Source organism: Scyliorhinus canicula, chromosome 8, assembly GCF_902713615.1.
Source record: "Scyliorhinus canicula chromosome 8, sScyCan1.1, whole genome shotgun sequence".
Taxonomy (NCBI): domain Eukaryota; kingdom Metazoa; phylum Chordata; class Chondrichthyes; order Carcharhiniformes; family Scyliorhinidae; genus Scyliorhinus; species Scyliorhinus canicula.
In genome coordinates this window covers 51,706,847-51,722,349 of record NC_052153.1, presented here as the reverse complement: position 1 = coordinate 51,722,349, position 15,503 = coordinate 51,706,847, and the positions used below count along the sequence as shown (strand labels likewise).

At 42.9% G+C, this 15,503-nt stretch overlaps 1 protein-coding gene across 6 annotated transcripts in view; it reads left to right on the top strand.

Moving 5' to 3' along the window:
• Positions 1 to 15,503, top strand: part of melk (maternal embryonic leucine zipper kinase) — a 126,175-nt gene that overhangs the window by 72,450 nt on the left and 38,222 nt on the right. For all 6 annotated transcript variants that reach the window (XM_038804558.1, XM_038804553.1, XM_038804554.1 and 3 more), the window contains 2 exons: positions 2,388 to 2,486; positions 10,462 to 10,548. In XM_038804558.1, coding sequence (XP_038660486.1) covers positions 2,388 to 2,486; positions 10,462 to 10,548 — 186 coding nt within the window. The remainder of the gene's footprint in view (positions 1 to 2,387; positions 2,487 to 10,461; positions 10,549 to 15,503) is intronic.

Below are 15,503 nucleotides of genomic sequence, written 5' to 3'. Positions count from 1 at the left end.
GGAACAGGCCCTTCGGCCCTCCAAGCCTGTGCCGACCATGCTGCCCATCTAAACTAAAATCTTCTACACTTGTGAATTTCACCATGCAAAAGATTATGTAAGATAACCCAATTATTAGACCACAAGACAACCCTCACATTCCAGCCAAGAAACCTTCAAGACTCCATGTGGTTAGAGACTGACATTTTGAAGATTTAGTCTGTGCAGTAGCTGCATGGCCGGAAATCTAACATTCACAAGAATGTAGGTTCCAACAGATCACTTTGTACTAAACTACTTTACATTTGTGTGATTTTTTTTTTAAATAGAGGATTTCATTTTATCTCCTTTGGCAAAACTGACTTGAGCCACTTACCTGACCATTTAATCTAAGGTATTAATAGATCATTCATTTTTTTTTTTCTGCGGAGTTGCCTTGGGGATTGTACTGTGTTTTGAACACCGAAGAAGGATCCAAAGTAGCCATCTTAGTGTGTGTCCGTATCTGTTTGGATCGCTTTATTTGTAAAAGGCATTTTGATTCCTCCATTTAAATAACCTATTTGCAAGGATGTTACCCAATTATTGACATCTCCGACACTTAGAGCACACCACATATAAAGCATTAGGGTTGGTCCCCCGTGTCCTCTCCAAGCTCATCCTCCAGCCCCTCCTGGTCCAGCGCCTCCTTGGACGTGGCCACATGTTCCTCTTCCTCCTCCTCCAACACCGCCCCTTCCGCCAGCTTCGCGTTTTTAAAGAGATGTATTAATCAGCGCCCGCGTGACCACTCGGGAGGCGATTAGATTACGGGTGACCGTTAAATAGGGAGTCACTCTCATTAATTGAATGGAGATTGGCCTTAAGTGATTATTATTGGTTTCTGGCCATGCTATGAGATTTCTTCCTAGCTCAAGAGTAAATGCACAGTGTTATGGTAAACTGAGCATCCCAAGAATGCTCCAGAATTGATCCACAGTTGAGTTGCATGCTTCTGGGCAAAGCGGGTGTCTGAGTTGGATTCGATACACAGTCTGAATGGGGGAATGAATGATTGAATGAATATGGACAGGATTGGATCGAGCTGTGACAGTCCTAGGAATGAATAACCCACCCAGAGTTACTGGAAGGACAGGGTTTACATCAGTTAATTTGCCTGGTGGATTATTTCCACGTGAAATTGAATTAGAATTTTGAGTAATATTAAATGTAAGGGCATTTGAGTTATTCTGTCTCCCTGTCGTTATTATATTAATGTCATAGCCACGTCCACCTGAATTAATAGTCATGGAAATTAGACATGATGTTATCTTTGGTGACAGCCTAAACCTAATTTATGATTAAACAAAAGTCAAGTTTCAGGCACTGGATTAATTTAACCAATACATTTGTTACATTTTCAACATCTACACTATAAGTAATAACATCAAGCAAGAGTAAATCTTTTGATGCTTGATGCTGCATTTAAAGCAAATAGATGATTTTTTTTCTCTTTACAATCCTTTTAAATGTATAACTGTTTATTTAAATAAAATATTAAATGAAGTGTAATGCTAGCATTTATGTAGTATCTTCATTGAAATGTCTCAAATTAATTCAAAGAGCAAAATGCTGCTGGAGTTATGACTGGATAGAGTACAAGAGCAAGGAGGTTATGCTGAATTTACACGAGACACGAGTTAGACGTCAACTGGAGTATTGTGTACAGTTCTGGCCGCCTCACCGTAGGAAGGATGTAAATGCATTGGAGAGAGTGCAGAAGGGGTTTACAAGAATGGAGAGAAGGTGAAGATGAGATTTGCTAGAGATGTTCAAAATCATGTTGGGGCTGGACCAAGTGGATAGGGAGAAACTGTTCCCACTTGTAAAAGGATCAAGAACAAAAGGCACAGATTTAGTTATTTGCGGAAGAAGCAAATGTGAGTGAGGGGGGGGGGGGGGGGGAAATTTGCATGACCAGCGATTAGTGTGTGGAATGCACTGCCTGGAAACATGGTGGAGATAGGTTTAATCGAGGCATTCAAGAAGACATTAGGTGATTGTTTCTATTCAAGAAATGTGCAAGGATATGGAGGAAAAGGCAGGGGAATGGCACTGAGCCATGATGCTCGTTGGGAGCACCGGTGCAAACATGATTGGCCAAATAGCCTCCTACTGCGCCGTACCAATTATCTGATTCTGTGATGTAGGCAAACACCAGCTACTGACAATGTTTCCCAGTTGACAGAGTCTTGGGATGAATTCTCTGAATATATCATCAGTTTGCATGTTACTAAATCTTCAGCAGCTATCATTGTGTTGGAGCTTAATACTGCTAATGAGTTGGATGTTAAATGAGTTCTGTTTGATTTACTTCGCATTTTGAAATATATTCTGATGCCTGTAACAGTTCTGATTCCTTTCAACAGGTGGATCCAAAGAAACGCATCACAATAAAACATCTTATCAGTCACCCTTGGCTAATACAAGATTACAGCTGCCCAGTTGACTGGCACACCAGATATCCAGTGAGTGTTCCAAGGCAAAATGTGCTCTCTGTATTTTGTGTTTACGGTATAATTCCTAATTAATGAAGTTTCTACACTAAATTGATGTCTGACTTTCAGATCCATTTCCTAAATTTAAAAGCAGCAATGTTGACTTTCAGGATAACATTGGCATTTAATAAGTTCCATAATTGCAATCTTCATGGTTATTAATGGGTGTCTCCCAGGATTTTGTTCATTTAAAAATCTTCACTCACAAACTTTTTGCTACAAATCAGACAATAGCCTATAAAAGTTGGCCATTTGTTTTTCAAATCTGACACCAAATGAACTTTCCCAAAGAGTGGCTTGACTAGATTGAAACTTTTAGAATCAGAAATAAATCTGTAATCATTTTATTATTTTAAAAATTTAGTCAGATTGTCAACATTTTAACATTTTTACAGCAAATAGACACAATCCTCACACAGCCCCCTTGACGGCAACCAGATCCCCAACGTGCAAGACAAACAAACCCCATATTTTGTGGAACCCTTAATTTGCCCCCCTCAGAGCAAATTTTGCCTTCTCCAAATACCTCCATTAGATCCCCCAGCCACACCCGAGGCACAGTGGGGGGAGAAGCTGACTTCCACCCCAACAGGACCCCCCTGTGATCAATCATTGAGGCGAAGGCCAAGACGTCTGCCTCCACACCCATCTACAAATCCAGCAGGTCTAACACCCCGGGGACCGGCTCCAAATCCACTCTGATGTGGTGCGGCAAATCGACACCCAAAATTTCTCCAAATTTGGGCAGGACCAAAACATATGGACGTGATTGGCTGGGCCTCTCCACACCGCTCGCAGCTATCCTCCACCCCTTCAATGAACTGGCTCATTCTCACCTTCATTAAGGGAGCCCGTAGACCACTTTTAATTGAATCAACCCCAGCCTCGCGTACGGGGTTGAAGCATTGACCCTTCGCACCACAATCCCTCCTCAACACCATCCCCACATCTTCCTCCCACTTGGCCTTAATCTCTTCCATAGGCACCTTATCCTCCTTGATCATACAGTAGATCGTTAAAATGACCCAACCCTCTAGGCCCCACCGACAGCACCTCTTCTAGCAGCAAGGACGACAGTGCCACCGGAAAGTTCCGGAAGACCTTTCTTGCAAAATTCCGAACCTGCATATATCTGAAGCCCTCCTCACACTAGAGCCCAAACGTCATCCCAACTCCTCCAAGCTTGCGTACCGCCCCTCCAAAAATATCTCTTTCACCCCCTCTCTCCTCCCATTCCCGAACCTTGCATCCATCCTCCCTTGCTCAAACCCATGGTTCCCTCTTATCACCCTTGAACCTGCCCTCAAGCTAAAGCGCTGTCGGAATTACCTCTAGATCTTCAGTGTGGCTACCACCACAGAACTCCCCGTGGCGAATGGTAGCGGCGCCATTGCCAGTTCCAGCAACCCTGTTCCTTTCACAAGAATCCACCTCCTTCCACACCCTCAAAGCCTCAGTGCCTGTACTCCAATTCCACACCTTCTCTGCATTCGCCGCCCAGTAATAGTTAACAGGTTTAGAAGGGCCAATCCCCACCCCTGATTACTTCCCACTTTGGGGCACCGCTTTCCTTATCCTGGACACCTTCCCCTGCCCACACAAAAGACGAGACCAGCCTATCCACTCCTCTAAAGAATGACTTTGGCAAAAAGACTGACAGACACAGGAACCGTGGCAGAATGTTCATTTTTTACTGCCTGCACCCGACCTGCCAACGACGTGGGGAGACTATCCCATCGTACCAAGTCCTCCTTCACCTTCCCCACCAGGCTCGTGAAATTTAAGCTTACGAAGTCATGCCTAGTCCCGTGCCACCTGAACCCCAAATACCTAGAATGAGTTGTCGTTACCCAAAATGGCAACACTCCCGCCCCTGTACCTGGAGAAGGCACCACAAAATATTTGCTTTTCTCTAAATTTAACTTGTACTCTGAAAACGCCCCAAATTTCCTTAGAAACCCCATTATACCCCTCACTGACGAGCTCGAGTGCGAGATGTACAGCAGCAAATCGTCCACGTACAGAGATGCCCTATGCTCCACCTCCCTCACTATCCCCTTACATATGTCCAAACCCCTCAGCGCAATGGCCAAGGGCTCAATCGCCAGTGCGAACAAAGACGGGACCTTGGGCATTCCTGCCTCGTTCCCCAAAATAGTGGAAAGTATCCTGGACTCATATCATTCGTCAGCACACATGCTTTCAGATCCTTGTACAACAATTTCACTCATGCCACAAACTTAGGCTCCATCCCAAACTTCTCCAGCACCGCAAACAAATAACTCCACTTGACTTTGTCAGATGCCTTCTCTGTATCTTGTGCCACCACCACCTCCAGCTCCCTTCCTTCTGCAGGAGAAGCACCACATACAGCAGCCTCCGCACATTCGACGACAGCTGCCTGCCCTTGACAAACCCCGTCTGATCCTCCTCATCACCTTCGGAAGGCACTCCTCCAACCTCTGCCAACACATTCGCCAATATCTTGGCATCGACATTCAGTCGAGAAATGGGCCTGTACGACCCACACGCGACTGGATTCTTCTCCTTTTTAAGTAATAGTGAGATGGGTGCCTGTCCCATTGTCTCCGGCAATACTCCCCTAATCATCGCATCCTCAAACATTTCTAACCCTATCAGCGGTGCCAACTTATCCTTGAATTGTTTATAAAATTCCACCGGGAACGCATATGGCCCCGGGACCTTGCCCGACTGCATCTTCCCTGTCACCGCTTGCACTTCTTCCACCCGCATTGGTTTCTCCAATCCCGCCCGTTCCTCCCCCTCCCACCTCTGGACACTCCAGTCGCTCCAGAAATTCCCTTATTTCCAACTCATCCTCAGGCAGCTCCAACATGTACAAGCGCTCATAAGAGTCTTCAAACACCTTATTGACCTGCTCAGGTGCCATCACCAACCCACCCATTTCATCCCTAATCTGCACGATCTCCCTTGCTGCTGTTTGCTAACTGAGCTGTCCTGCCAGCAATCGACTGGCCTTTTCACCATACTCCGAAGCTCGCCTCAGCTACCAAATTGCCCTCCCCGTGGATAAAAGATCAAACTTTGTCTACAACTCCTTCCTCCTCACCAAAAGCCCTAGCTCCGGGTTCCCTTCACGTCTACCGTCTAGCTCCAAAACCTCCCTGTCTACCTTTGCCTTGAATGAAATGACCTTGTCCCTCACCACCGCCTTTATTGCCTCCCAGACCACTGCCGGCGAGACCTCCCATTCCGGTTAAACCCCACATACACCTCAATCACCTTTCCCATTATTGTGTAAAAGTTCGGGTCTGCTATCAGACCCACATCTAGCCTCCTCACCGACCTTGGGCTGAACCCTTCTCTAAGATCACATCCATCCGGAGCGGAGCATGGTCTGATATCATGATTGCTAAATACTCTGCCTCCTTTACTCAGCACCTTCCCCACCACAAAAAAGTTAATCCTTGAGTACACCTTGTGCACCGGCGAAAAGAACGAGTACTCCCTATCTTGTGGTTTTAAAAGCTCCACGCATCCACCCCTCTCACCTCCTTCATGAACCCAGCCAACATCTTTGCCCGCCCCAAAGGGACCAGTGAGAGTGGCGAGAACCTGTTCACCATTGTGTCCCGTTCCCCCACCCCACCCAGAATATCAACTGGTCAGTATCCAAATCCAGTATGCCACTAGCACCCCTTTGCCCACCGATTTTCTCCCCCCCCCCCCCCCCCCCCCCCCCCCCCCCCCCCCCCCCCCCCCCCCCGGGCCCAGCTGTCTCACCCACCCCAACCCCCGTCCGTCCTTCCTGCCCGCCAGGACCATCCCCTCGGTCCTACCTAGCAGGCAAGACCCAGCTCTAGTCAACGTCACCCCTTCCCAGAAACCACCCAGCCACTTCTTGCAAACTTCTCACCCAGTTCCCCCACCATTCACACCTCCCCGGCGCATTGAAACTTGCCCATACAGGTTCCAATAACCACAAACCCTCTCCCCATCTTGCTCCTGATCACTAGCCAACATTGCGTTTGCTGGCGCAGCAGCGGAGCCCCCTTCCCCACGTCAAAAAAACACACAACCCCCAAAGCCCTCACACCCACCCCTTCCAAACTCCCAGCACCCTACATCCAAACAAGCCGCAAAATTCAACAACCTTAAATCCCAAACATCCTCCCCAGCTCAAACATCTTTTACACAAAACAGTTAACCATAACATTCATTAAGGGAAAGAATAACATAACGGAAAACTCAGTCAAAAACAGTCAAAAGTCCAAACTCAGTCCAGTCTCAGGCCTTCTACCTTCACAAATGCCTCCTCCAATGTCTCAAAGTAGTAGTCCCTGCCGTTATGTGTGACCCTTAGCTTCGTAGGGCAGACCACACCAAACTGCACGTTGCGTTTATATAACGCCGCCTTAGCCCGACCGAATGGCGCCCATCGCCCCGCCTACTCTGTCGTCAGATCTTGGTATGTATGTATATTATTGCCGTCCCACTCCACCACCTCTCGCTTCTGCTTCGCCCACCTCAGCACCTTCTCCTTCACTTGGAAATTGTGAAAGCAGACAATCACAGCTCTCGGCAGCTCATTTGTTCTTGATTTCGGCCAGAGCGACCGGTAGGTCCTGTCCAATTCGCAATAGGAGTAGTCCTTTCCCCTCCCCCATCAACTTCGCCAGCAACTCGACAAAGTACTGTTTAGGCCTCCGGCCCTCCACCTCCTCAGGCACACCTACGATCCTCAAATTCTGCCTTTGTGTCCTATTCTCCAGGTCTTCTACTTCTGCTCTCATCCTCAGTTGATCTCTGCCACCTTCCACAACTACTCCCCAACCGAGGTGAACTGGTCGCAATGGTCCGACAATGCCTCCTCTATCCCCTTCGGTTTCTCTCCTTGCTCCCACACCACCGTCAAAGTCTTCACCAACTTCTCTCTCATTGGGGCAAGAGTCTCACCCACCATTCTTTCAGCAAGGTCATCATCTCTGTCTGGTGTATTTCAAAATAATTTGAGAATAGCCACTCAAACTCCCCATCCATCACTTCAGCCATCTTTTCCCCCTGTGACAGGCGCAGCCCCACCCGACGAGTTCTCTACCGCCATCTTTTCTCCTGCTGAACTCCTCGCCATGTTTGACGGCGGACTTTCGTTCACTCCCTTTGTCCCTAGGTTCTTTTTTTCCGCTTGTTGACATTCTTGTAATGGCTCAGACTTTCCCACAACTTCTCAGATAAAGATTTTCCCAAAAACTGGGCGTAAAGACCATTAAAAAAGACACATCTGGTCGGAGCCACTAAACATGTGACCTCCACCTACATGCCTTAATCAGTCCTCATCTGTCATCATTATAAATTATTTAATGACAGTTGAATGCATGCCGATGACTGCACCTCTCTCCAAGACTCAAGCATAGTCTTAATATTGTAGCAGAGAGTTTGTGCCACTTTGGCTTTTTAGAAACAGGTGGGAAGCCCACTTTTACTCTCTCAAAATGGGTACTGGAACATTTTGCAGACATCATTTTCCAGATTATTGAAGTTACCCTTTTCTGCCACTGGAAGGAGCACTTGCCATTTCAAAATGTAATGGGTAAAATCTGCTTGTAAACTAACACCGAGTTTGAAGTTCATTTAAGTACTTGATTACTTTAAGCTGTTAATTTCCTTTGCATTTGTGTTTCAAAGATTCACTGGTCATTGGGGACTAGTATAATGAATGAGGATTCTAAATTATTGTACCATTATGTAATTGTATAATTATTTGTAATCTTGCAACCACATGAGTATTTTTTTTAGCTTTGCTGTTGTAGCCTAAGTAACATTGTGCCTGAATTTGAAATAAATTATTTCTCTCTTCCTGTTGAAATAAATTGGTTTTGTGCATCTAAGGTACTGAAGTTTCCTTGAAGCAACCTAGAGCCAACAAGAGGGTACCTTTTATTAAATATAGCAATGAGTAAACAAAGGAGTAGGCAATTTAGCCCCTCATTCCTGTTCTTCCAACTCCATATAGTTAACCTACAATGAATGTTCATTTATCTCAATGGCAGCATAAGATATGATCGAGTTCAAGATGGTGTTTGAAAGGGAAAATGTGAAACAGCTAATAGGATTCTAGATTTGGGTTAAGATTGATTTCAATGGGATGCGACTGAGACTATCCACGGTAAACCAGGAAAATCTGTTAATGGCTAAAATGATAGATCAGTCAGGGGTGTGCAAAATGAAATTGCTTTACAGGTCTGGTTTATATGTTTGAGAGCTTTACTTGCCAAAACAGAAAGCCATGAACAACTGAAGAAGCAAGAGGTTGCATAAATTTTTTAGTTTTAAATCACAAATCCTGGCAATTGGGAAGGAACAAATACTTAGTAACAAAACAGATAGTAAAAATAACATAAATGTATGAAAAGAAACTTCCAGCTGCTGTGGAAAAAAAGTGTGCACCCTAGAGGCACACCAAGGAAAACCATTTTCACCCTGCTCCTGTGGAACTATGATACTGGAGTGTATTGCAACTTTCATCACTAGAACCAAGGCAAATAGGACCAGCCAGTGCAAATTCCAGTGGACAAACTGGGAAAGATGCACTGTGAATGTAGACTTTCCCCTTGACAAACCTACCAATGTAATCCATGAAACATGACTTCAAAAAAGTTACTTTCAACGGACCTTCTGACAGGAGCCCTTTGTCCTTAATATGCACTATCCAGTGAATGAGCAAGATTATCTGTAATAATCTAACTAAAGAATCTGTAAATGTTCCCAGTTGTAATTTGTAGCAATATGATACGAAAGTTGTGATGTCAGCACCAATATGTGTTTGCTTGAGAAGAAATTTTTGAACCCAATCTGCCAGTAAAATAAAATGGTTGGGATGAAAAGAAGAGTTCAGTGAATAAGTGAACAATTTTCTCAGACACAAATGTGTCAACTCAAATTTGAATTAAGTGAGAAGCTCATAGAATCAAATAATTTCACAGCATAGATGAGTTCCATTCTGTTCATTATTTCTACATCGACTCTCAAAAGTAGTACCTTCACTTAGTTCGTTCTCCTGTCTTTTCTATATACATTTTACAATTTAATTTTTTTTTTTCAAGTTAACATGGATTTTGCTTCTCAGGGCATTCCTTGTTCTAACCAGTCCTGAATAAAAAGAGTTCTAAACTTGCCCTCAATGTTCAATTTCTGCCATCTAAGTGTCTCAGGATATTTTTCTAAATTAAAGTTATTATATAAACATAATTGTTCTCAACTCACCAATTCATGGAAATAGAGTTTATCAATTTACCTTATTAACCTCTTTTATATCAATCCACTGTTACCATTCTGTATTCTAGTGAAAGGGAATCCTAGTTTCTCTATATTCCAGTCATAACTAGAGCATCTCACCCCGGCATGATCATGGTAAATCTTTCTGTTCTCTGCTGTTTCTTTGCCTTGTCATTTTTAAAGATAAGGCATCCAAAACTGGAAACCATGTTCTAACTGCCATAGGTTTGTTTAGTGTTAGAAATGACCTCTTTCCCGCTTTACTCCTCTTTTTAACTGAACCTTAGGACCCTATGTTATTTGTTTTTACATCTTTATCCACTTTTTATTTCATTTTTAAAGAATTGTGCCTCTACTTAAAGCATAAGTGGTATTTGCCTTCATTCTTTCATTGCACCAACTAGGTATTTTTAATAAAAATATTTTTATTGACAACTTTTTCATTTATAACGATATGATATAAAACCGATGCTGTAAGGTACAAAATATAACAGAAACAGAGTCAACAGTTAAGAACACAACTAGGTATATTAAACAATATTTAGTCATGCAATATTTCTAAGGAGCAAAGCTTTAATAATCTACTTGTGCTTATGAATTGCAGGATGCAGTTTGTGCTTTCAGTCATTGCACACACCTCCTGTATTATATTAATCTTATTTTCCTTCCTGAATGTTTTAACTTGTAGATTGGCCATCTCGATGAGGACTGCATTACAGAGTTATCTGTGTTCTTTAAACGCTCAAAAAAAAGTATGTCCAGTTTGGTGACAGAGGTAAGAATTTGCCTCCCAGAGTTAATACTCCTCGTACGTAACATAAATGGTTCCTTGTGTTGTCTTGGTTACTTAGAGTCCTGATAAAACCATTCTTTTGTACAGATTTATCTTTCATGCTATAATAGGGCAATTCCTGCCAATGTTTTTATGTTGTGTTCAATATTCAGGGAGGATTTTTTGCTTTATCACAACCTTATGGCATCTATTTTTCATAGTGAAATTTCAAGCGATCATGATCACTTACCGTGAAATAGCATGTCTGCTGTAGGAAGTAAGTTACTAGGTACTTCAACTAAAACTGAGTTTTAATTTTGCATTTTTAGCAAGGAGCAGTGGACTATATCTTCAGCCATCATGTGTTTCATTTATTTCTGCAGCAACTAAAGTTCCATTTCATGTTTTGCTAATTATTCTGGGTCAGCTACAGCAAACTCCTTCCATATTATTTGTTTGCATTTGTTAATTGTATTGATTCATTCTGATACTAGTTTTGAATTTGCCGAAGCAGATTTTTGAAATGTAATTGCTTTACAGGATGTTTCCAAACATGAGTAACTGGTGCATGTGCAATCACTCAATATTAGTATGGTATGTTAATTGCTTCAAAGCCGTTTCAAGATAAAGTGACCATTTATAACTCTACTCCAACTATATTTTTGACAAATCCAGACTGAAACCAGCCAACTGGGCTGGTTTCATTTGCCTCATTTACTCTGTTGAAAGTTCACAATTCAAATTATCAAATAATTCTATTTTTAGGAACTGAATTCCCATTTAAATAATTTAAATTTGTTAGCACAACATTTATGAAGAGTAGGAGTGCACTGCACCTGACTGTCTGCCATTTCTGACACCCTCTGGCCTCCACAGTGCAATATGCACAGACAAAAGATCATTCAACACTCTAAACCCCTTTGGTTAAACTTAGTCCCCAAATTAGGTGCAGGGATCACAATGTGAAAAATGAAATGAAATGAAAATCGCTTATTGTCACGAGTAGGCTTCAATGAAGTTACTGTGAAAAGCCCCTAGTCGCCACATTCCGGCGCCTGTTCGGGGAGGCTGTTACGGGAATCGAACCATGCTGCTGGCCTGCTTGGTCTGCTTTAAAAGCCAGCAATTTAGATCAGTGTGCTAAACAGCCCCTGGGTCATTAACCCATCCACACTTCTTCCATGTAATAACTTCCTCATAATAACTTCATGCTGCCTGCGCATAATTTTTGAATGAAGCCAGCATTAACTGTGCCAAACGTCATTATTAAGTTGCACTACCTAAAACTCCTAAAACTAGCCTGCATCTCTTAAAGGAGTTGGGGGGGGGGGACATAGATCCTTGCAGGAAACCACAAGTCATATCCAGCCAAATAGAGTACCTTCCATTGATCAGTAATCCCCAGTGCCTCGGTCAGTTTCCAAACCAGTTCCATAATTTGCCTTCAATTCCCATGGGCTTCAACTTTAGCTAACAGTCTCTGATGAAGAACTTTATCAAATGCTTTCTATGAATAACATCCACAGACATTTCCCTGTCCACTAACCTCTTGGGGGGGAAAAAAACTCAAACAGGTTTGTCAGGCATGACCTATTCATAAATTCATGCTGGCTTACTCTGGTCAACAGAAAACTTCCAAGGTGTCAAGTTGCTCCATTCTTAATTATAAACCCCAGAAATGTAGACAGACATGTAACTAAAGGGTTAATCACTTAGCTGTGGCACTACCACTAGAGGGCACCACCAGATCACACTATATAACTGAGCTCCCAAAGGATCTTGGTCTCTCTTTCCACACAGGAGTAGCTAGAAAGCAGTAGTATAGTATACGAAAGAGAAAATGCTGGAAAATCTCAGCCGGTCTGGCAGCATCTGTCGGGAGAGAAAATAGTACTGTATAGTATAGTTAGATCACAGCCCAGGTACGACGTGTAGTTCAGATACAGTTTATATAGTTATACAGTAGTCCCCCGTTATACCGCGCTCCGCAATACCGCAGTTCGCGATATACGGCGGGGGGGGCTTATGGACCCCAACTGTCAGCTTCCCTCTCCGGATCAAAGTGAGCCGGCCGCTGAAGTTGACACTGCCGGCTGATTGGAGGGAGATTCAGTGAGAGAGGAGCAGCTCACACAGCGTCCGGAAGTGGATAGTGCAGAGCTACAGCTGCCTCAACCCTGCACAGCAGACAGGTTCTTTAAACCGGTGGCGGTCAGAACATATTTTTGAAAGGCAATCCTTTCCTCCAGTTTGGTGAAACCCACCAGAGTTCCTTGTAAATTTCTGTGGGTTTCCCTCTGGAATAACTCCCAGCCTCATTCTGTGGCAATCAGAGAGCTTGTTTTAATTAGATCCACGATGGGGGTTTTAAATTTATTTTAAAATCTACGCATGCGCTTCCCATTGTGAGTCTACGGGGGTCTGACCTCTCCCCCCGCCCCCCGTAGACTCACAATGGGAAGCGCATGCATAGATTTTTTAATAAATTTAAAACCCGCATCGTGGATATCCGTGGCTCGGATGCAACGCGGGTGGCTGCCTTGGACCCCAACACCCGCGTTATAACAGGGGACTACTGTATCTCCTTACTTTATTTCTAGAGTTAGTTCAGTACAGTGTCAACTCGTATATTAGTTTTATCGTTACTTAATAAATTTGTTTACTTTACATCGAAGGCTCGTGTATTCTTCAAGATCATCTGCAACCAATAACAACAGATATTATTTTAACCAAGCAATACAACAATAGTTTACTCATCTATGTCCTGTAAAACACTGGGGCGGAAACCATCCAGTCCATTCTTTTTCATTCTTTGGTATTATTACTTTTAAGATTATTATTTTGCTTACATTTTGTTGAATCCCTGACCCTGATTCAATGTTAGTTTCCTTTGGTTAACGAGCATAGTGATCGCTTCCTGTACTGTAAATATTAATGCAAAACCTTGGAAGTATTGTGAGCTGAGAGGGAATGGTGATCGACTTGGAGAATAAAGACAAGCTGGTGGAACGGGCAGACACTTGGCAGATGAAATTTAATGCAGAGAAGTGTGAAATTATTCATTTTTATAGGGAGAATAAGGAGAGGCAATACTAAAGGGTGCGATTTTAAACAGTGTGCAGGAACAGAGGGACCCAGGGCTATATGTTTCTTGATCATGCTTTCAGAGAATGCTATCTGTGTCCCTGATATTGGATCTCCTACAAATGGCATTTGCTCTCCCCTTTCCACTTTTGAACCAGCTTTGTGTTCCAGGTGCCACAACTGTCCTTCTGATATTCTTCTTCCTTATCCTCAGACATAGCAAATATCTGAATGGATATGATCAGTTCCTCATTCTTTATCTTACCTGGATTCCTATTGCACTGTACACTCTATCACAGCAAGCCCATTCTGACCCACCAGGTATGACCAAAGTCAGGAGCAAAATGTGCAGATACTGCTCCCTTCCATCATTTGTTGGAGTATCTCTAACTTGCATTCCAGTTCAATGTCTGAGCCAGATAGATCTTAGACAGAGATATACAGCAGGTGTGCTCACTCTGATCCATTTGAGCTCACCCGAGCTCTGTTTAGATTTCTCCAGTACCACTCGCCCCCAATTCTGTCATTGCACACAAATTGGCATCATGATCTGTTTGCTCTGCATACTTCCAGTGAACAGAATAATGTGTGCACAGGCACTACCTCTTTACCAATATACGTTCCAGTGCACCACATATCAGAGTTATATGCATGAACCACATGCTATTTTGTAACATAGCACCCAACAAAACAGATACCATTGAGCCCAATTTTGCCTCCACCCTGCAGCTGTGCAAAAAGTTCTGCAAAATTCCTCCTTTGATCCCTAAGAATAAATCTGTCAAAACTCCATTCTCATAAAACAAATCTGTAGTTTATGTCCTAAATATTAATCCTTAACCAGGTAGTTCCATTCCTTGGAATGTCACTTCCATACTTTCAGCTGTTCAAGAACCAGGATGTTGAACATTCAAGATTCTCTATTTATCCTTTCATGTTCGATGCCATTCCGAACCAGATACTTGATCAACTTCTCAAAATAAAATTCACTGGGATATTTTCTCCCACTTAAGTACTGTTGGGTGGGCGAACAGGGCTGGGGTGAAGATTTTCAAACCATACTCTAGTTTTTGTGTTATCTGATGGCTATTGTAGAGGTGCCCTAGTAACAACAAATCCAGAAGAGATCTACATTTAATTTGAGACTATTTTTTATTTGATAAACAATCCTTTCTAGCTTCAGTTGTACTCGTTTTTTTTTAATGAAAAAAAGTTAATTTCAAAATTCAGTCAACATTCACAAAGCAAATAAAGGTTCAGATGGGCTGTACTACAGTGGAAGTCATTTCAGCAGAATGCAACAAAGGGACATTTGGTTTAAAGAGATGAACGTTCTGTATCAATTTCCCTTGATGCCCTAAGGTTCAGCTTAATGGTTTAATGAGATGGTAAAATCCTACCTATCTTGTTTATGGGAGGATGCTATGGGATATTTAGGCGTAGCTCTATTTGCACACTGAACTGAATCTCAGAACTAACTCAAATACCAACAGGTCAGACGTTAGCACAGAGTGATCAGTTAATCAGTGCATAATGGCATCCAATTAAATGTTCTGATTAAATTGCTTCTGTTGCATTAAATGATACATCAATTACACACTGCTCAGGCATGCGAAGTGTTATAAGTGCCCTCAATGAATGCATTTAGACATACCTAGTTTTTATAGGAGAGGTCTTTGAGAATTTGATACTTTTCACTTATCCAACAGCTCTTTTTTTACCATTGGTGACCCCCCCCCCCGGTCTGTGCCACTGAAGTAATTAATGACACTATAGCTAGTATGCAAGGTTTCTAATGCCGGAGTTTGCTTCAGAGTAATAATCGTAGGTGATTTCAACATAGGCAATATTAATTGGGATAGTCAAGAGTGTGA